The sequence below is a fragment of the Lycorma delicatula genome, chromosome 6 (genome assembly GCF_047948215.1).
Source record: "Lycorma delicatula isolate Av1 chromosome 6, ASM4794821v1, whole genome shotgun sequence".
In the NCBI taxonomy this organism is placed as follows: Eukaryota; Metazoa; Arthropoda; class Insecta; order Hemiptera; family Fulgoridae; genus Lycorma; species Lycorma delicatula.
Genome location: NC_134460.1, coordinates 98339696 through 98363270, shown reverse-complemented (window position 1 = coordinate 98363270; position 23575 = coordinate 98339696). Strand labels below are relative to the sequence as shown.

At 26.8% G+C, this 23575-nt stretch overlaps 1 protein-coding gene across 7 annotated transcripts in view; it reads left to right on the top strand.

Annotated features, from left to right (window-relative positions):
* Positions 1-23575, top strand: part of LOC142326057 (DDB1- and CUL4-associated factor 8-like) — a 79746-nt gene that overhangs the window by 21041 nt on the left and 35130 nt on the right. For 6 of the 7 annotated variants that reach the window (XR_012756663.1, XR_012756661.1, XR_012756662.1 and 3 more), the window contains 5 exons: positions 8316-8449; positions 13152-13683; positions 15258-15481; positions 20949-21064; positions 23361-23503. Coding sequence is in view for 3 of the 7 variants with exons in the window: in XM_075368160.1 (XP_075224275.1) it covers positions 13177-13683; positions 15258-15481; positions 20949-21064; positions 23361-23503 (990 nt within the window). In the remaining 4 variants the exon portion in view is untranslated. The remainder of the gene's footprint in view (positions 1-8315; positions 8450-13151; positions 13684-15257; positions 15482-20948; positions 21065-23360; positions 23504-23575) is intronic. The other variant, XM_075368162.1, reaches the window with a different exon arrangement.

Below are 23575 nucleotides of genomic sequence, written 5' to 3'. Positions count from 1 at the left end.
AATATAATTAACCAAACTTGACATACGCTCACTTGGCTTGTTAGCCTTGACTAATTAACAGTAATCTTTAGAGTATTTAAATAATAAATTCAGTAATTATTGAAATTTTTTATTATTTAAATAATCAAAACATTACCGTTAATTAGTCGAGGTTAGCGAGCGAGGCAAGCATAGGTTAAGTTTGGTTAGATTATATTTATAATTTATATCTATAATAATTATAAGTAATAATGGTTATATTTTCAATATTTTAATATGGAGAATGTTAAAAATAATCTGTATAAAACAGCATGTTAGTGTGTTATAGAGTTATTATTGGGTTATTTTTCCAACTGGTTATTGTTAATATCAATATTTCCTTCTGTTTGGAGTTTGGTAATATAAATGGTTATAGGGTTATGTCTCCAACCTGGTTATTGTTATTATCAATATTTCCTGCAATTTTGAGATTTCCAGGCAGAAAACTTGCAAACTTTCGGGGAGGGGTAGAAATGAAAAAAATACCCACTTTTTAAGGCTTGGAATTTGTTAATTTACCAATAAACAATAAAAGATTTGGTTAAATTTGTTAAAATTTAATTCTGATAAAACTGATGTAAATGACGTCTATTAAAATTAAACACAAATTGGAGTAGTTTAACTTTAATTAAAAACAAATTCCTTAAACTGGAACAGAAAAGTGATACGATTTTAAACAGAACAATTTTCAACAATGTTTGAACAACATAATATGAATAAAACATAAAACAATATAATATAAATAAAACAAATAGAAAACTTATCAATAACAGAAAAAATGAATAAAAAATAGATTTAAAAAATAAAAATTGCAAACTTTTTAATTTTTTCTAATAATTTATTAAATATACTTGATAACATTTCTTCAAAGCAGTTCCTTAATGTGGCCACCATTCTATTCAATGCATAGTTCAGCATGGCGAATCCATGCAAGCAGGTAGCATCATGTCTGATAGCATCATTAAGGATGCTATTTCATAACAGAATTTATCAAAATCAGGAGGTAATAACTCTTGAGTATTTAAATAATAAATACTTGGGTTATATGGGATTGGTATAGTCGTTCCTGCATCATTCGCCACACCCTTGAATGTGAAACATGAAATGATGTAACAACTGTGCTTGAGGTGGGATATAATTGTATCGCATTCAATATTACTTCTTCAGCATTGGCACTTCTGACTAAATCTTCATCACCAGCATTAAATCGTTGTGATTTAATTACACCTGTTTCTCGAACTCACCTTTCCAAAGCCTCAAATGTTTCATGATCTGTTACTCTTTGATAAGGATAATTTTCCCAGTTTTCACACACAGCAAGCAGCCAATCCATTTTTATTTACTTTACCATAAATTAACAATATATCCATCAACTCTCTAAATGAAAACCAATTTGTGGTATCACCTGTTGTGAATGGTTGACCAAACAATAATAGCACAAACACCACTCAAATAAATATTCAAATTCTAGACACTAAATTTAATTATCGATTAGCTGTTACTGCCAATATATGAAAAAATAAAAATTTTTAATATGTTTAGAAGGATGTCTTTCAAATTTATAATTTTTAGCATTTGTATGTAAATGTTCTGTTTATAATCACATCACTTTTAAATCCAGTTAGTGTATTTTCTTTCTAAAATTCAACTTTAAAATTTTTTGTTTAATTTTAATAGACATTATTTACATCAGTTTTCTCAGAATTAAATTTCCACAAATTAACCAAAATTTTTTTTTTGTTTATTAGTAAATTAAGTTATTTTATTCCAAACCTTAAAAAGTGTATTTTCGACAAAACGTTTTCGTGTTTTACCCAATTTTTCTTAAAACCTAAGTGAGGTAAAGATCTGGGACCACTTTTTTTGTTCGGTCAAATACCATATGGAAGCACCAAATTTATCCCTCGATTTGTATCCCAAATTTTAGAACGGTTTAATTTTATAGAGGGAGCAGAAAGCAGGGTTAAATGTTTCATGAGCTGAAAGTTGCTAATGAAACTTTTTTCTGACCTATGTTTATCTGAATTTTTTTCTTATTTTTGGCTACAGAACATCTCCCAAGAGATTGCCGTATAATTTGGAATATATTGTATTTTTTTTATAATAAAAAAAAAACTTGAACAGCCCAAGTACGGAATTACAAATTAAATGAAATGAAAATTATTATTAAATAATTTATTATAATTTTTATATAATTTATTCACAACTGATGATGCTGGATCCCGCAAAATGCTATTGGAATAAAGAAAAAAATTAAGTTAAGTGACATTTCATCTACTTTGTAATTCTGTACTTGGGTTGATCAAGTTGGTTCTTGATTATAAAAAAAATACAATATATTGGCACAGAGGAATATGGGTCTTATACAAAATTCAGCACAATTCACCAAAGTACAGAATCGGTAAGAGCTCTTACCTTATCTTATTATTTTTCTTTTTATAAATTAAAAGCACTTTCAAGGAATTTCTTCATCATCAGTTGATTAAAATTGAAATTGATTAAAAACATTAATAAAATATTTAACATATTATTATCCATCCATGACATAATGTATGTATGTAGTCAAATAATTAAATCTTTAATTTTAAAACATTAAAATTTTTTTATACTTGTTTGTGGCCAGCCACTAATACAAAACTGTTCTAATATGATATGTAACCTTTACATAATATTAACAAAAGTGCTGCTGTCTATAAGCAGCTTTGATAGGAGTATCATCAAATTTGCAGATTGATTAAGCTGAATTTCTGTTTATATATATATATATATATGATATTTTTCTAAATTGCCCAATTTTTATTATCATTTTCTTTGTTGACTTCAGTTATTTCCAAACTAGAATCTAAGTCAGTAATAGAATGTTTATGAATGTTTATTCACTGTTAGATGGTCAGCAAGATTAGAAAACCCCGTTTATTTGTTTGTATAATATCTAGTATGTTCTGCAAATGTTACTTTAAAAGATCTATTAGTTTTCCCAATATAAATTTCATCACTCATTACATTTTATTTTATAAATGTAACACAAACTATTAAAATCATTATAGTTATAGTTTTATACAGATATTATCAATGCTGTGCATGTTATTTATAGCCTTCAATGTTATGTTTTTAGATTTTTAATTTTGTTTTTTATAAATACTATAATTAATGATCCTTTATTATATCCAATATATATTATTATATTATATATATATGTATTATTGCAATACTCTTTATAATATTTATTTCTGCATCTAATTTTTCCCTGTTCTGTGTAATGTGTTCGTTCAGTTTAACATGTTTGTAAATATATTAATTTTGTGTGACCATGGATAATTGGATTTTCTATTAATAGTTATTTGACTTGCTATGGGTTTTTTAAATTCTGACGTTATTATATGATTCTTTTTATTGATTTAAATATTAACATCTGAAAACCGTATTTTTCTGCCCGTATCAGTTTCAAATGTCAATTTTAAATTGTCATGGTAGGAGTTGAGTTTTTTCAATATTGTAAGATATTCATCTTTTATAACAAGTTCAAAGATCAACCAAAATGTCATCAGCATATTGAACCCATAATAGAATTTTATGTATATAAGTAATACCATAAACTATCTTATTTTTGAATTCCTGCAAATAAATTTCAGACATATTGACCGATAAAGTAAACCTCATTGGTAAACTATTCTCTTGTGTATAATATACATTATTAAATTCAAAATATTTCTGTTCACATATGTTTCTAATAATGGTGAGAAAATTATCAATAATTTTTGGGTTCTCATTATTTTTTTCAGTTTATTTTTTATTTTGTATGATCTATATTAGGGTACATATTGGTTATGTCATAAGTTATCATTCTAGTATTTTTCTTTATTGTAAAATTATTTAATTTGTTAACCAAATCATACCCATTTTTTTATATTGTATTTATATGGTAAATTAAGCTTAGATCTAAGTATTTTATCAATTATTTTGGTAATAAAATACAAGGTGTAGATTTAAAGTTAATTAACGAACACATTGGGGGTTACCTTGCTTATGAATTTTAGGAAGATCAGTAAGTTTCGGGGAAAATTGTTTGAGTGGACACAATTGAGTGTGATACTTCAATTTATTATCGTAATCAAAAATTGTCTTATAGTTTTTTATTAAACTTCTTGTAATCTTTAAAAATTTATTATCTGGGTGTTTTATTTGCTTAAAATTATTATTGATTATGTACTTTTCCATTAAATTATTATATTTTTCAATCAACATAGTAACTGGTGTGTTTTGTTTTATCTGATTTTAGTATAACACAGCTGTTTTCCTTTAGTATAACACAGCTGTTTTCCTTAAAGTTGTTTTTTATTTATATACTTATTTTTAATTTTATAGATGTTATTTCCAATATTATTTAGTCTTCCTTTATCTTTGTCATTGTGGTCAATTTTATTAATATTCAATTCAGAATCAGTAGCACTATTTTTGATAATTTTATTCTTATTGTTATGTGGTAAATTAAATTTAAAAGCATTAGAAATTATTAACTTTTCTTTATCACCAAATTCAACATTCGTTAGATTTCCAAGATCATTATCATCATCATCACAATTACTTGAAATTTCTTGTATATTGTCTAAATTTAAATTATCTTGTTTTTCTTTAACTCTAACAATTATACTTTTGTAAAAATCAAAATCTTTATCATTGTCATTTTTCTCTTTTACTCAATTCAGCAATTTTTTTTTATTGTAAGATGATTATAATGTGTATTTATATGTAACAGTATTAATTTTGATTAAATTTACTATGTAATCAAACATTTCCCAAGATTTTTAACAAATAAAGATGTGTATTGTACAGTTCAACATTTATACAGTTTCTTTTATAATAACCTTGTTTTATTCTAAATATCTCAACAAACAATTTACAGTTTTATTATATTGAGAATTTCTTAATTTTATTTTGGCATATTTAGGTGTTATATTTAATTTTAAATATGTTTTATTAAATTTTATCAAATGTATAATATTATAAAGTTTAACGTGTAATTTGTAAAAGTAGAATGACATATTTGTCTGGTCGGCATTCATAATTAATTTAGTAACTTCTTTTTTTGTCCATATCTTCCTTTTTACCAATTAATATCAAAAGCATAAACAAAATTCAGTACAATCCACCAAAGTACAGAATCAATAAGAGCCCCTTAATTGTGTTGAACCTGCACAAGAAATTCGCTCCTTCACTGGTTTCCTCAGAATACTCTTGCTTCAAATTCGCATAATAACTCCTCGCTTAGAACTCTTATTGCAGCACTCTCTCGCAGACTTCATCTTGCAGAACTGATTTCAACTGGTCTTATTTTTATACTCCTATCCTCTTTATCTGGAGAACCAGACCCCAGTTAGTGTGAGAACGATTGACCGAGCCCTTTCATTCCCATGCATTCCTAACCTGGGTCCAGTAACTTTTCTCATGGAAAATCTGTTTAGGTGTGTCAGTGGTCATCATTACAAAGGACAATTGTTAAATGGATCTGTTATCTTTACTAGAAGGGTTCCTTTTAGCCCCTTTCTGGATTCCTCCCATTATCATATTTTCTTCTTTATTGGCTTCTTAGAATTTGTTACTGAGGTCTGTGTTATACCAGTCTTGTTACAGTATGTTACACTGGTCATAAGTTAGGTTACTCAGAGCATTCCCATTAAGTTAGCAATTGGAAGGGTATCATCACCTGTTCAACTATGGTTAGTTAGGCTTATTAACCATTAAATGCCAATAGGATGCAGTTAACAGGCCAGGTGAAGAATCCACTCACATTATTTAAGTCTAGTGTCTATTGGAATCAGCTCAGCTCAACATTCCTTCAATTTTAGGGCTTTGTCTTTTTCACTTTTCTTATATTTTCAGAATCGTACCTTTAAGATGTCTTTTGTATAGATTGCATTTTTATCTTAGATAATGCTGTAGTAAACGTTTTTTTTAATAAAGTTTTACTTAAATTTCTATTTTCCTCTATTTTCTCCGTAAGACATATCCATCCAATTTTCTTTGTTCATTGCACTTAGTTTTACCACTTTTTTTGTAATGTGGGTGCTTCTTGAGATTATCTGCTTTTTCAGTTCTTTTTTTTTTATCTTCATTTCTCCTTTTACTTGAATTTCTAACATAACACTAATTAAATCTTGTCTTCTAATTGCATGTGTAACCAAATTTTTTTTTTATAGATTATTTTGAGCATTTTTCTTTCTTCATTCATACTTAGTATGAACTGTGTGATTGTACTCCTATTCATTTTATTTTGTAATTATTTTTTTCATCTTAAGAGAAGATAAGTCGGTTTTGGGGACTTGGGGACTAATTTTTACCCTTAATGCTGCCGTTATATTTTCTTTTCCTATTATCTCTGTTGGTACGTAGCGACTAAAAACTATCACTACATATTATCTCAGGAGTAATGGAGTGGAAGAGAATATTTTTAGCATTGTTGAGAAATAGATTTCATTTTAAATAATTACTCTTTTGTATTCGGATGAAATAATTAAAGCAAACTAATTATTAAATTTGAAAATATATCCGTAATATGGTAATAAATATAAATATGGTAAAAATATATGGTAATCTGATATAAACTAATGAGATGGTTTAAGTATTTTATAACAGTCTGCATTTTTGTAAAAGGATTTGCCAAGGAATGCTTGTATTTATTGCATTTTTAATCTGAGCCCATGCTATTGACATTATCATTTGGCTTTTATTAGAGATTATATTATTCATGTTTGGAATGTAGGTTTTTATACTCGAGTGTCTAGCCGAAGTTCTAAGCTGTTTTAATGATTTTCTGGTTTAATAAAAAATTAAATTTGAAAATTAATTAACTGTGAAGGTTAAGTTTCATGTATGTGTGTACTTAAAAGATGCGTAAGTATCAATTGATTTTTATAGGATTTGAATATTTGGGTTTCCTTTTTATAATATCTTAAAGTGAGGATGTTGTCTTGAAACTTAGTAAGGTTTTATGGAGTAATGAGTAAGGTTTAAAGGAGTAATGTTTTTTTTTTTTTAATGTCTGTACTATAAATTGCAGTAATTTGAAGATTGAGATGTGGTGGGTTACTTCCGTCACCTGATTTCAATATTCTAACTTGATTAGCCTAATGTTAATTACAAAAACTGTGATTAAAATATCACTTCTTCCATTTTTTATTCATTTTTTGTTTGTATATTTTGTGTATTTTAATCTATCCTTATATACAGGAAAAAATATTATTACAATTATTTATGTATTTCTTTTCTGTCTCCAGTTTTGTTAAAGGTTGAATGGCTTATTTAATGTTAACAACACTAAATCAGGAATGGTTAATGTACGATCACAATGATGTTGAACCATGATTGGGTATACAGCTTTTTTGTTGCAAGATAGGTTGGTTTCATGTCTATCGCGTGAAACTGATAGACTTGATTGTATCTAAGAAGCAGCAGCGGTATGTTGCTAAGAAGTCCAGTGAGTTGACTTCAGATAAAGTTTGAGACATTGAACAACATGGCCAGATGGGATGAGACAGGTGGTGAGCGTTATACGCATAGTCTCTCTCCAAATGTTGATTTGCGGGGTGTCTCTTAGGTGCACCCTAATAAATATATGATGCAATTTCTTTTCGGCCATGGTGCTTTTAGGGACAGACTGCAGAAATTCGGCCTGGTAGATTCTGTGATGTGTTCTCAGTGTGGACAATTGGACAACATATAGCCAGCCATTGTATATGATAATTAAATTGCAAAAGTTGTTTCTATTTTATTTACTATTGTCAGTTTGAATGTAAATTTTATTAATATTTTTCCAAGTAGTAAGGAAAAATGTAAAAATAAAATTATTGGGAGTGTGTCAGATTATGCAGTAGTCTAACCTAGTGAAATACAGTCGCTGTTTTTTAAGCATTACATTTCTTAATCTAACTAGGATAATGCTTGGCCATGATTTAGAGGTAACATTGAACTTGATTTTAATGCTGGTGATCACTACCAAGATTTGAGTCCTTGATCTGCAGTTCATAGATCAGATGCTGATTACTTTAATTTAAATATTATTTCTTATTTTTTTTTTAGGGGTGGAGGAATTAAAAAAAAAAATGAATTTAAAGAATATTTTGGCCTTATTTTTATTTGCTTTTTGGTGGGCTGGTTGAATTAATTTAGATAAAACTGAATTATTTTCATCTTTTATTATTTTCTCTTTTTTTTTAGTTTTTCTGATTTCATATTAATCTTAGTTAAACAGTAGACATTTTATGGTATTATTAATAATTCTTTCTTTTTTTTCTTTTCAGTATTAGAGGTTCCAGTAACATAAAAATTAAAATGCTTGATAAGAATAATATTAGTTTTTTCATGAAATTTTATATAACAAATACTGAAAATTCAGTATTTATTGTTTGATATATGACAATAATTACAATACCTCGTAAGTATGTCACTACTGTTTTCTGTTTATGTTTTAATGTATATTTGATATCTTCAGTTGTATGTCATATAAGATTATTATTGTGTGCAGTCAATTACACACAGTAATATTATGTACTGCAGTAATATTATTCTGTAGTAAAATGTACAATGTATATATATATATATATATATATATATATATATATATATATATATATATATATAATTATTAATGAAATTTAAATCACTAAAATGCAGAAAATAGATAAAAATTAAACTTACCATATTAATCCCTGGAATTGATTTTCCCAGGATTCTGTATCTTTAGTTGATATTTAATTCTATAATTACATTAAAATAAATTATTTTCATACTGTGAATTTTGAATTAGTCGAAATTGTTACTGTTTTATAAATTTTGATGTTATAATGGACGAATATGCAAATTCTGCTGTCCAGTACTAGAATGATGTAATTTTTAAAACATATTTTCCTTTGTAACATTTTTGACAAATTCAAAATTCACAAGTTATAAAACAATTTATTTGAATGTAATTATAGAATTAAATACAAACTGAAGATAAAGGATTCCTTGAAAATCAATTCTTGGAATTAATATCGTAAGTTTAACTTATATATTTACTGTGTTTTGGTGGTTTAAATTTTATTTAATATTAAATTTTATTAGTGCAGTGAGTGGTCAGTATGTTAATGAATTTTTTGAATTTTCAAAAAATAAAAAATAAATTTATGTATATATAGTTTATAGTATATGTACAGTTTATAATTTATGTATATATAGTATTCAATCCAGTAAGTCATTGAACTGTATAAGTTTAATTTTATTTTATAAAAAAATGGTTTATTGTATTATTTTAGAATGGTTGTTCACTTGACTTCATTTTTCTTAGTTGTTTTATACTGAAATAAATTTAATATAGTGTATTTTTAAATTGTACCGAACAATAAAGATAATGTTGAAAATAAGGTAACTTGAGGTACAAGAGATAAAATAGCATTGCTCTTTCAGAGAGTAATTGTGATCACTTTACAGCATGCCTGGTGAACAGAGTGGATGTGTTACTTGCAGGGCTGAATAACAACTGGATTTCAGGCTTAGCATATTAATATGTATGTATATTTGATTTTGTGAAGAATTCTAGAAAATGTGTTCACTTTTCACTTCCCCTAATAATCTGGCATGGAATGTTATATATGAGAGTGACTATGCTGTTTTTGGGAGTGACTTGTGTCAGCTCATTCATAACCATAGTTCCCTCTAAGCTTCATGGGTGCGCAGCTGTGTAATGATTTTAGAGATACTGCAATAAATTGCACAGAGAAATTTATTTCCTGTGCATCATCTACATTCAGCTGTTGTAAATATGCAAGGTATACTCAGTGATACGTTTAGTTGAGACTGCAGAGTAGCTTACACTGAGACTTTCTTATGGGAGTTCATAACTACTATTCACAATAAAATCATTCTATTCAGTTATCAGCAGTTCATCACACAAAAAATTGTAATGTTTATAATTGATGGAGCCAGTATTATCATTGGGAATACCTTTTATACAGTGTTATCATCGGCAGTTCTCAAAAGAGAAATATCACATGTAACTGAACAACACTGTGTAGCACATATGGAAGATTTACGATTAGATGATGCATGAAAAAGTGTATCTTTATGCAGGATATAGAAAATTTGATTAGAACTGTGTACACAATATTTCACCGATCTAGGATCAAAAAGAAAAATTTGAGGAATTAGCTGAAATGTCAGAGCATGATGTATCATTTAAACCATTAAATGAAGTTAGATGGTTATCCAGGTATTTCACAGTTTGTATTTTAGTAAAAAATTATATATTAATTGAGAATTGTAAAAGTCTGATGCTCATTGGTAATCTAAAAATTAAAATTAACAAAAATTAAAAACTCAATATTTGGTGCATGAATTCTTTTGGAATGATAGTGTAAGATAAATATTATCGGAACATCAAAATGATATTTGATTTATTGAATGTGTTTGTTCACATGGAGAGCAGATTGTCAGATGAAGAATTTAAAGATTGTCAATCATTTAATAATGAAATTATTATAAATTCAGGAAATAATTTTGATTTCAGAAAACAGAATATAATACAGGTTTCCAAAAAAAAAATATTTAGAATTTATGGCAAATAAAAACATTGATATAGATAAAATATGGAATGAATATTCAGAATTTTTATAATTCTAGAGAAAATTAAACTAGGATTGTTCAAGACTTTAAGCGATACATAAACCTTTGTCCAAACTAATCCTGAATTATCAATATCTAACTTGTCCTTTCTATATAACGTTATGGGAACTTTGCAGTTTCCAGTGCAGTCTGCGAACATGGATTTTCTGTTATGACTTCCATAAAAACATAATACCGAAACAAACTTGACTAGATGACCTCATGAGAATTAAATTACATTTAGCCAATAGTCAAGAAGTAAATGCAAATGAAGTTTACAAACAATGGATTTCTATGAGACAGAAAACTAAAAAGTTAAGAAAAATGTTAATCTAAAATAAAACAAGTTGCCTAATTATTTTTATTTAAATATTTAAACATATATAAATATATTAATTATTATTATTAGTAACAATAAAAATAAAAAAGAAAACAATAAAAATTTTGCGCAAATGAATTTTTTAATAATTGTTTTTGACCACAATTGATTTTTGTGCACGCAGATCTAAAAAGATTATAAATTTTTTCTAAAAAATTATTGGGAACTTTGCCCATAACTGTTGAAAAAAAGGTAAAAGAACTTAACCCATTAAGTTCTTGTAAGTTAAAGCTCTCATACCATTGGTCACATCTTACTTGTTTTTCTGTCATTTCTTGGTCAGAGTGCTGAATTTAGATAATTCTGTAAGATAGCTCCCTACCAAAATCTTCCTCCTGAGAACTGAAACTTACAGATACAAGAAGCACTTGAATAGTAGGCCAGATTCTGTATCTAAGCAGTATAGCAATCTTTTGTTGTGAGAGATTGTGCCTGTTCACAAATAAGTTTGCCAGTTTGTAAACAATCAGTTGTAATAAATATCTTGGCAAAATGGTATGACATAGTAATGTGTTGTTTGAGCTGCCTATATATAAATCATGTTATTATCTTATCCTAAATGAGGATCAAACACCTGCCCATTCTGGTAATTAAGTAGCTCCTTTCTTCTTGGTATTTTGTTAATTTTTCATATGGACTGATAATAAGAGGTTAGCATTTGAACACAGTTGCTGTCTATTTGTTTTAAATAGCTGTTTTACTTGTGTTTTCGTCATAAAATCAATCTTTTAATTAATGATAAATGATAATGATAAACTTCTTATGTTTCAGAAGTTTTGATCTTTGAAAAATGTTACTCATTCAACAATAACTTTGCAGTTATTACATTAATAAAACTATAAATTTACCTATAGTTATTAACTATAGTTATATACCTACAGTTATTTAACTACAAATCTTACCATTAGTAATTGCTTCCTTTTATTTCCTCTTAGGCGTTGAATGTGTTAATGTTGTTTCCACATTTCTATGATAGTCTATAGTCTATGTGATGTAAATGTCACAGCCTGTGTATTTAAGTGCAAAACTTATTCCAGTAGTTTTAGTTTTTAGTCTCAGTTTTTTAAAAAAGATTATATTTTGTTTTTCTTTAACAAAGATGTTTACATGTATTTTTTACTTAGTTTGCTAAGTTTATAGACTGATTTTGCTGGTAATTGTTTCTACTGTGAATAAAGAGTTCATGTTATAAATTTTCAAATGAAAAATTGACTTTATTCTTTAGATTTATACTCAAGAAATGTTTGTACCTCAAATGCTGCGATCAGTTCCGGATGTTGCTGACTGATGAGGCATCAAGAAAATATTGATTAAAGTCAAAGTTAGATTACATCTTAATTTAGTACAACAGATATAGATATTTTATTTTTTATTGGAATTACAATAACAGAATCAACATAAATACTTTTTGACACTATTTATCAAATTTAAGTAAATTTTTTCCCTCTTTGTTATTATAGTCTGTAGTTTATTACTATTAAACTTAACCAAGAGCTTTAGTTTATTGTATGATAATATAATTGTGTTAAATAATTGATTTTAATTGTATTTCTTTGGAAAAAAATGATATCTTGTCTCTCTAAGTAAGCACCTTTGTCATATATTGTTTAGATAAAGCATCTCTATGTCATCAACTGTTATCGAGGATGTTATTTTCTTCTCTTTAATCAAGTTAATGGTAATTGTTGTGAAATGAATTGTTAGAGCAATCTCAACTGTTAACTAAATAGTTATTAATAAAAATGGGATATAATTGTAAAAATGTTCAAAAATTAAGTTATCTATTATTTAAACTTATAACAGTCTATACATCAAATATCATATCTGTTAACAATTTTATATTTTTTTAAATTACTGAATTGAAATTTCTCTTTGTGTTGCAGTCCTGTTTATTTTGAGATCCATTTGTTTTGTGAGTTTATAACTTATTTTTAACTACTGAAAGATTTCAATGAAATAGTGATAAACTGTATTTTTGTTTTGTTACAGTAATGAATTGTATTTATTTTTGTAATAAAGTATAAGTCAAACATTTAAGTAATCTGCTGTTCAAGTTGAAATAGAATGTGAAAGTTATTTTCTGAATACTTACTGTTTTTACAACATTTCTTTTTATCAGTTACAGATTACATTTTTTTATAAAAATGTCTTGCAGTCAAAATGACAGTTGTGAAAAAACAGCAGAGGATGCTGGTTCCAGTAAAGGTAGTGGCCCAGCTGTTGTAAACGAGAGTGTTGGTTTGAATAGTGGAGGTGGGGAAGGAGTTAGTAATTTAAAACAGGTGTCATCAAGATTCTTACAACAGCCAGAAGAAGTAGAATGTGATAAGTTACAAAATATTAAAATAGATCATGTGCAAGAAGTGAAAGCTGGTCAGGCACAAGAAATAAAGGTAGATCAAGTGCAGGAGGTGAAAGTAGATAATAAAGTTGACATAGAAGGTAGTAGTAAAAATGTAGAAGTTACCAAAACTGAAAATGAAATCGAAAATGATACGTGTAGGGTAAGTGGGAGAGAAACACAGGCTGAAGCTGAAGAGGCTGAATCAAATGAAACAGTTTTTAGACGGCCTAAAAGAAAGAATTCAAATAGAGTATATAGAACAAGAAGATCTGATGGAAACTCTTCACCTGATGATGATGATGAACAGGTAGGCCCTTATAATCTCTTTTTGACTTTTTATTTGTTTCTGGGTTTAATTATGGTTCAGCATGACCAGTAATTGTTAAAGAAAATGATAAATCAAAATACGTTATAAAATTCCATTTTTATATCCCATGTACAAGCTACAAGCTTATGTGAATTATATCTGACAAAAAAAAGAAAAGTATGAAAAAAGGCTTGGCAGAAAAATACCTTTTCGTATTGCACTTTACATTTAATTTTAGCCATAATGGAACACACCTGCACACACACTATATATATATATATATATATATATATATATATAGAGAGAGAGAGAGAGAGAGGGAGAGGGAGAGGATGTTTCTAAAATGGTGGGCTTGCTATACTTTTTCAGATTTACTTGTAAAACTAAACAAAAAGTATCCATAGGAAAAATGGTAATTTCTCCTGGGGGGGGGGGGGCAAGTTCTCCCTCTACCTGCCATTTTGTTATTTTTATATAAAAATTTATATTACAAAGTTCAGATAGATGAATCATTAATATTTGGTAAGCAAATAAGAGTCATTAAGACTTTGAGTATGACTTTGAATATGAGTCATTAAGACTTTGGTAAGTCTTGGTTTTAAAATTAGCAAAAAATCAGGATTTAAATACCTTCGCAAATTACAAAATGATGGCCATGTTTGTTTTTCAATCTGTTATATCTATAAATATTAGTTTTATCAAAATTTATGTTATTTTCTAGTATATTAAGCCTTTTATTTTGAACAAAATGACACGGATCCAGTAAAGGGATCATCAGATTTGGGTAGATTTTTATTGATGTTTTTTTTTTATAATATATTTATTTTTTTATCTGTGAAGTTATTTATAATATGCTTAAAAATAAATTTACTCAATTACAAAGAAAAGTGGAAGTGAAGCTAATGTCAATTGATGTACTTTTAATAGACTCTTTGATGCCTTAATACTTTGCACAGGAATGAGATTTTTGCTACTTTTACTACTTGTTTAACAAATTATAGTTCATTTTAGTACAGAATAAATGTCATAAGAATAATAACTTCAACAAATTTATTTTTGACTGAAAGGTTCAATTTTAAGCTATATACAACGCTGGGAGAATTCAGCATTATCATTACATAAGATTTTCTGCTGCTAGATTTTACTATTAAAACTTAAAGATGCGCAATTATTTTATTAACAGTTCTCATTAAGAAATATGAGTTATATGAAGTGATAAGTGAAAAGGTTTTTACTACCTTATCTGGAAGTGAACCTGAGACTAGCTGTTAAAAAAATGTGCTAACCACAACACCAGACACTAACTTTTCTTCCAGCAAAAGTATTTTAACCTGAATTTATAATGAATGCTTATTTATGAGAGTTATTTGATTATTTATTATCAATTTATTAATATTATATTTATTTATTTCTTCATAGAATAGATCTGCTATTTTGTCTTTCAGTTTTCTTTATGTTCTTATTTCTTCTGCAGTTGTAAGTTGATAATCATTAGTGAAATCAGGCTATGTCACTGTTCTTCGTAAAAAGCTAATTGTTTTTATTTACTCTAATATTGTATTGTTTTCGCACAGGATGAAACGTGGCCTACAACAGGCTCCCAGTCAAGGGATGTTACTTGGGAGGGCTACTCTTTGTCTAGTTCTAGTACAAGTTCTAGTTCAAGTTCACTTCTAAGTTTATTTGATAATAGAGATGCTGATATGTTGGATGATAAAGATACTACTAATTTACCAAGAGTATTAACTAAGCCACGGCCAAGACACAAGTGGTTTGTTGTTCAAGAAGTTATTAATAGGTAATTTTAACAGATTAATTAATCTAAAAATTTATACTTTAATAAGTGAATTGTATGGTGAAGTACTGTATCAATTTTTTGTAATCAGATGTTTTAATTCTTTGATTAAAATTAAGATTAAATAGCCTGAAGTATTACAGTAATTGTGAAATCGTGTAATCTGATCATTATAAAACAAATCTTCTATGGTAACTGTCAAAAAGTAGGTAATGTAAAAGAGGCACAATAAAAAAAAAAATAATAAACAAAGATATTGATTGCCGCTTATCTTGGCATTAATCTCCCAAATGATTGCAGTAATTTAAAATCTCCCAACTTATTCCATATTTGGCAACACAAATGACATTATATTTAGTATTGGCTGTATATATGTTTGCAAATGGACTGCATTAAGAATTTTTTATAAATGTTGTGATGTGTGTTGGAGTTAGGTAAATTTAAAGCCCACAAAATGGTGTATTAGATAACAAATTATCAAATTTACTTTTTACTCCAACAAAGAAAGACATTTTGTGTTGCTTTAATAGTTGTTTAGTTATCACAGCTATTCACCCTTTTGTAGAAATATATTGAATGTATTTAAAAAAGCTACAAAATAAAAATAGTCTGTTGGCTACTAAAGACAAACGTCCAAGCGGTATCTGCTTTTAAATGGGCATGTTTTGACTTTTTTTATATGATCGCTAATTTTTGCTTTAATACCTCCAGAGTATCATCAGAAATGATTACTTTGTTATGTGCCAGTTGAAGAAGGTGTGCTTAAATTTTTATTAAACAAAATGTAAAAAAATCTGATGTGACACCATATGACTTCCTTGTATGCCTATTAAATTACATATGCACATTTTAAAATTATTCTAATATACTAAGATCATGCTTAGTGTTTAAAAAGAGTTTGTTTTTCGTAAGCAAATTATTTCTAATCTCGAAAGAAAATAACTGTAGTGACTTTTTTCTATAAAAATTTAAATCTGTATAAGTCACCAAGTTCCATATTACTGTAGCTAACAAGGGGAAGTCGCAGGCTTTGGGACACCAATTTGAACCATATTGCGTGTGTGAATAATAAATACACTGTTTACGTGTCATCATTAAATACTAACATGCAATATTCAATTGTACTCAAGAAAAATAACCCTAAAAATCTTAGCATTTTATATTAGTTTATATATTCTTTTTCACGTCGCTCTAGTAGTTGTGTGGTGTAAGTGAGGATGTGTCGGATCCGTAACCATACATACATTGGTTCGAACCTGACTTTATATACGTATATTATTTTTTTTAACTTTTTTCCGTTAATTTAAATATATCGATTTATTAATAATTATTAACCTATGACTGAAAAAAAATTGTTGAATTAAAATGAAAAGTACATAAAATTTTATTTCACTAATAACTTACGATTTTTTTTTTGTATTGTCATTATTGAATTATTATTTATTGTTAAAATTTTTTTTACAGAGGTTAATAAATCAATATATTTAAATAAAAAAAACAATAAAAAAAATGTTTGTTTATGAAGTCTAATTTGAACTTATGTGCTTCCCCTTTTAAGATCCAAATATTTCATTAATACATTTTATTTGTTTATAACTCTGGAACCAATGAAAATAAATACCACTTATGATATATCGTTGAAAAGCAACAAGGGCTTGTTACTACAGTTAAGAAAAAACCAAAATTCAAAAATTTATTTAGAGGTCTGACTGTAAACACATTTTTGGCCCAGTCGATTGCAGTTAAAAGGGGAGGTGTTCAACTAGATATTAAAATAGTCATAAACTGTATAATTTTTTAACATTCAACATTCTACAGCTAATCATTTTTTGAGTTATGTGAGATACGTACGTACCTATGTCATGCCAAAACTAGTCAGAATGGATTCAGGGATTGTAAAAATCGATATTTCCATTGAAATCTGAAAACTGAAATTTTCGTAATTATAATACTTCCTTTAATTCGTACAAGAAAGTAAAAAATGCCACAAATATCCATTTTTTTTCTCCTACTTCCCTAGATAACTCAACTGTAATTTTAGAGAAAAGATTGAGAAAGAAAAAAGTTTTGTTATTAAATTTTACACACACTATCATTGTTTGCAAATCGAAAGTACGTTATTGATGCAAAAATAGCAATAATTGTCAAAAAAATTAAAAAGAAACCATTGTCTTGGGAGTTTTTTTGAGTACTTATACATAGCACCTTCAGATTTTGGCTCAAAGAACTTTTGATATGATAAACCAACATGCCAGTTTTGAACAAAATTGGTCAGACAGTTTTTGCACAATAATTTTGCAATTGGAAAATAAAGATTTTTCCAAATTGTGTAGAGCCAGAAATAAAGTCTCTAGATACTGTAAAATTTAATTACAGATAAAAGAGCATTTATATTTTCAAATGCATTTTGAAAAATTTAAATCTGTTAATTAGTAGAGTCTGGGGAATTTTTCAAACATGTAATTTTTTTGCTTTTAAACAAATTGAATAACTTCATATTTTTATGTTTAAAAATATAATATATTAACAAATTTTTTAATATACTGTAATATATATATAATAATATATTAACAAATTTTTATTTAAATTAATTTTAAAAAACGCAGCTTAAAAGTAGTCAGAAAGACGCTTCTTTAAAAAAAAATTGTGATTCATTAATTATCTCCAGTGATATAATCGATCAAAGTTGACCGCCATTGTACAATTTTTGGAATAAATTAATTGACTGATATTTAGCAATAATTTGCATTTGCCAGTATGATATTTGAACTTTTTAGCTTACAAGACATTGATTTAAAAAAAAAGCAAAAAAAAAACAATTTTGTTTGTTAAAATTGCAAGTATGTTTGAAAAATTTCCTAGGCTTTCCTAATTAACCGATTTAAATTTTTCAAAATGCATTTGAAAGTTTGAGTGCTCTTTTATGTGTGATTAAATTTTTAATTATTAAATTTTAAAGTATCTAGAGACTTTATTTCAGGATCTACACAATTTGGAAAAATCGCATTTTTTGTTAAAATTTGGTTTGAAAAATTATTATGCAACAACTGTCTGACCGATTTTGTTCAAATTTGGCATGTTACTTTATCGTATCAAAAAGTTCTTTGACGCAAAATTTGAAGGACATCCTATGTAAAAGTACTACAAAAAATCTTCTTTTTTTCATTTTTTTGACAGTTATTGCTATTTTTGCATCAATAATTTATTTTTCGATTTGTAACCAATGATATTGTGTGTAAAATTTAATAACAAAACTTATTTCTTTGTTGATATTTTCTCTAAAATAACAGTTATTGTGTTATCTAGGGAAATAGAAAAAAAAAATGGATTGTTTTAATAAAAATTTAAGTGCACTTTTACAACTGGAGCATAACAAAATAATCATTACTGATGATATTCCGAAGTCATTAAAGCAGAAATTAGTGATCATGTAGGAACAGTCTAACCCAAAACAGATACTATTTTGACGAAGTATAATATTTTGTAAAATGCTAAACATGGTAAATAAAAACATTCATATTCTAGGTAAAATCAGATTGAAATGTTACAGAAATTAAATGACAGCAGAACAGTCATATGTCTATCTTATCACTCTTATGTTTTGGTCCATACCTAATATAAAAATTTTGCAGGATAAAAAGAAATTAATGTACTCATAGTAGATTGTATCTCCAGCATTGCTGATTATAATAAAAATATTTATATTAATCTTAGCTTTAAAAATAAAAGTGAATTGCAGTGTTAGAGATGACCATTTACCACTGAATATATTGTGGTATATTGTGGAATATATTGTGGTATGAAGTGTATAACTTCAACATTACATGATTTCAACATAGGTTCAATAAAATTGTTAAAAAAAATCCAGGGTATCCACCACATTTGAGAAAACCAGAGAAAGTCAGGGAAGTTGAAATTGATGACGAAAAGTTATGGAAAATAGGTAAAACGTGTGTTTGAATATATTCCTGACAATAGTATGAAAGGTGAAGTTTAAAAAAAAGATTATACATAAGAATGTGTGGAAATGTTGCTAAGTGCAAAAATAACAATTTGTTCAACTGACTATGCTATGAAAAAAAAATTCTTAAGTATATGACTACTGGTTTAGATGAGTTTTCTAGTTACTTATTGGCATAAATAAGTATGATGTAATATAAAACAGTGATTGATTTTTTTTACATAATACTTCATTAGAGATGGCTTCTGTGTAAAGAAACATCTCGTTATGAAAATTTGTTAAAAGAACTTTCAGTGGCTCACTGAATTAGTCATAAATGACTGCAAAAGTAGGTAATAGAACTGGAAAAAAAGTCTTTGCAAGAAATTTATTTTTATGAGAAATTCGTGGAAAGAAATTACCAGTAATTTTTTTTATAAAAGTGAATGCTGGAAAATACAAAATTAAGGAGGCAGAAAGGAAAATTGAAAAGATAGTAAGAGGTGTAGAAGGAATGAACAAGAAATAGGGACATCAAAATGTAAAAGAAAAAATTCTTGAAGATGAAATGAGTTATTAAGATGTATAGTAAATGTCAAGATTTGTGATGAACCATCAAGATAAATTGTAACTTGTAAGTGTTTAATCATCTGTGAAATCTTTGTATAATGTTTATTTTACATTTATTACTTTCGTGTAGTTGATAAGTTATTGTAAACTAAACATTTTAAGCTATTTAGAAGTAATTAACTTATCAATTCTAAGATGCTATGTGGCAGTTATATCTAACATATAAAAATTAAATAGTTAATGTTATTCCATATTATTGTTTGCTTATTAGGCGTAAAGTTGTAAATATAAAATTTGCTCAGGTTAACTTGTGAGAAAAATAGAAGAAAAAGGTTTTCTGCAATAATTGAAGGCCATCATGTGATCTCATGATTTAATTTGAAAAAGTAGATATTGTATATAAAAACTATGTAAAAGAGATCATCTGTTTTATAACAACTTTTCATATTACAAAATGTCATTAATAAAACAAAAAAAGGAAGGAAATATAGATAGGGGCTTGGTTTTAGGGGAATATTTAGAGAGTGGGTTTTCTTGTTTCCTTTCCATTAGAGAGAATATAATTTTGGGAAGTCACAAATGTAAAATTTGTACTATGGTCAGGAAAGATTGTTATCTTAGCCAGGACATTTTTAATAAACAATTGTGTGAACACTCTGAAAATCAATGAAAATAAAGTAAGTAAATACATACTTACTTGTAGAAAAAATATGATTTTCAGTAATTTTATCTATAAATTGTAACATAAACCAGATCCACAGAAAAAAGGTATCAAGTGATTTAATTTAATGACAGATGTAACCTGTCAATCCCTTTTCTAATCCAGTAAAAAAAAAAATATATATAACAATATCTAAAAAACTGTCTATAAAATAAAGTTATATTGTCATTGTTGGAAACAATAAAATCTAAAATACTTGGCCAAATAAACATTATTTATTTTTCTTTGTTATTTAATAGGCAGTTAGGTGTTGGCAGTAAATATGTTGGTTCAGAATTATTTCAGCAACGTTGTTATGGGTCATTGCATGCTGTTCAAAGATTGGAATTGATGTACAAACTGGAAGCACATAGAGGTAGTGTTTTGAAGATTTTTTCATCTTTTCATTATATAACCTGTAAAACATTATCAATATCAAATTTGATTAAGAAGAACAGGGCTTAGACTCTGTTCTTCTTAATCAAAGAAAAAAAAAAGAAGTAGAACGTAATATCAAATAATATTTTTGATTTGCACTAAACCATAGTATGGAAAGTTAATTCTGAAAATTTATGTTTCATCTTCCTAATTAGTAATTATTTACAAATTCAGTTATTTAATTTCATTAATAACTTCAGTTGTTTGGTTTCATAGATTTAACATATGAATAAATTAATGTTTTAAATTTTAAGTTATATTTAATGTTATATTCTTTGCTGATCTTTTCAGTCAGAAAGTACTTTCCTTTTTAGCAGTAAATTACCATTATAAACATTTCTCCTTAAAATTTTTAAATATTGAAATGAATATTCTTTGTTAATAAAATATTTTGAATACTTGTTTTGAATGTACAAGTCAAGAATTTATTAATCAGTTATAATAAAGTAATTAAAAAAACATCTTTAATTTTGTAAAAGAAGTTCATTTCACTAATTTTTGTTTAAAATGTATAAAAATACCTATATTTAATAATAATAAAAAAAAATGTATTTGTTAGTCAACTACTCTTGTAAGGATATTATGGAAAAGATTTGAAATAAAGTAAGTCCCATGTTTAGTGTTATAAATATGTTAAATATTTACGATATGTAAAAGTATAATAAAAAAAGCCTGCAAAGGTTGCATAACTTTTATCAGCTCCACTTTTGACAAAACTTATTTCAAACACAGTATTAGGTTTTTAAATACTATAAAATACAAACAGGAAATGATTTTGGAAATTAATTTTAGATAACAAATTTTGTAAATGATTTCATGTATCTGTTTCTACAGTGTTCCTAGATGTTGTGAATTTAACTGGTACTGAGCATCTACCAGCAATTACCTTATATAGATATTAATAGTCATTGTATATTTTCCCTTATAAGGAAACATTTTCATTAAACCTCGCATACTATAATTAATTCTGTTTAGTGATATTAAAAGAAAACTAAATGTAAAATCTGGTACCACTTGTATGCTTATTTGCATATTTGTAAGGGTGCAGAGTGGAAATTTTGCAGAGATTTTAACCTGTTTTCGTACATAATTTTTGTATTCTGTTTTAATTTGTCATATTGTAGTTGTTTATCAGTGGATTTTAATGAAGTGTTATTTTGTTCACAATAAATAACTTTACAATTTATTTAATTAAACATTATTAATAATAATAAAAAAAAATTTAATGAACACAGTTTTGAAATTGTAAAAGGAAAAATTTTCAAAATATTTATTTTTTAATTGTCGGGCACATTATAATACCAAATTAATTGAAATATATCAATCCGTTGATAACAATGAATTGTTATTGAAAAATTAAAAAAAAAGAAAAAACAAAATTGTGAACAGAGGGAAAATAAAGCAGTTATGTTATTTATCTAAATGAATTTTTTTTTGTTTTGATGTCGTGAATCAGTTCTTAAAGTTTGGCCAACATCTCCAACTTCCTGTTGGGGTAAAAATAAAACAAAATATGGGCACCGTGATGCTTCCTTATTGGGGGCATAAAAAATTAAGCTAAAATTAAATTTTATTTATTTATGCTAACATTTTTAGTGTATTGGTTTTCAAGATAAAAAGTAAAAATAATGTGGAATTAGGATGATGCTAAATCTTTGGTTCATGTGTAAAATAAATGGTTTGATATACTTTGTTGGTTTTGGAAGAAAAAACATAAAAAAAAACATTTGACGAAATAGTCAAAATAAAGTTTCTTGTTAAAGTTTATGGTTTCTGAAAAAAGTGATTAGTTATTTATTATTGTTATCATTGATTTAAAAATTACCATATTTTAAAATTTCTTCACCAAATAATATTTGCATTTCAATTTTTGTTTATTTTATTTTGTCTAGACCAAGAAAATTTCATTTTGGAATACTTGAGTAAATATGATGTCATTTGCTCATTCTGTAAAGTGTTTGAAATTTTGTATTATCTTTTAATAGTTCTCCAGTAGTAATAGTCTGTTAACATTTATCTGGATATAAAGGACTTAAACATCAAAACTTTCTTTTATACCTATTGAAGATGAAATTTCTCATAAAGATGAAAAAGTAAACCTTCTTCATCTTCATTAGATAGTTATAAACTAAAGAAACATAAGCTGTAAGCATCTACATATTTATACAGACACTATTGTTTTGAAGTTTTATAAACACTGGTAATTTATGTGATGAGATCTTTATTAATTTTAGGTTGTGTGAATGCACTTAATTTTAACCAATCCGGTTCTTTGTTGGCAACTGCGTCTGATGATCGTAAAGTTGCACTTTGGGATTGGGCTCTTGGCAAATGTGTTTTTACTTATGACAGTGGTCATAGCAGTAATGTCTTTCAGGTAATTATGTTTAAACGATAATTCTATTTTTATATACTTGTACATACTTTTTTGTTGAGGTTTTGATGTTAG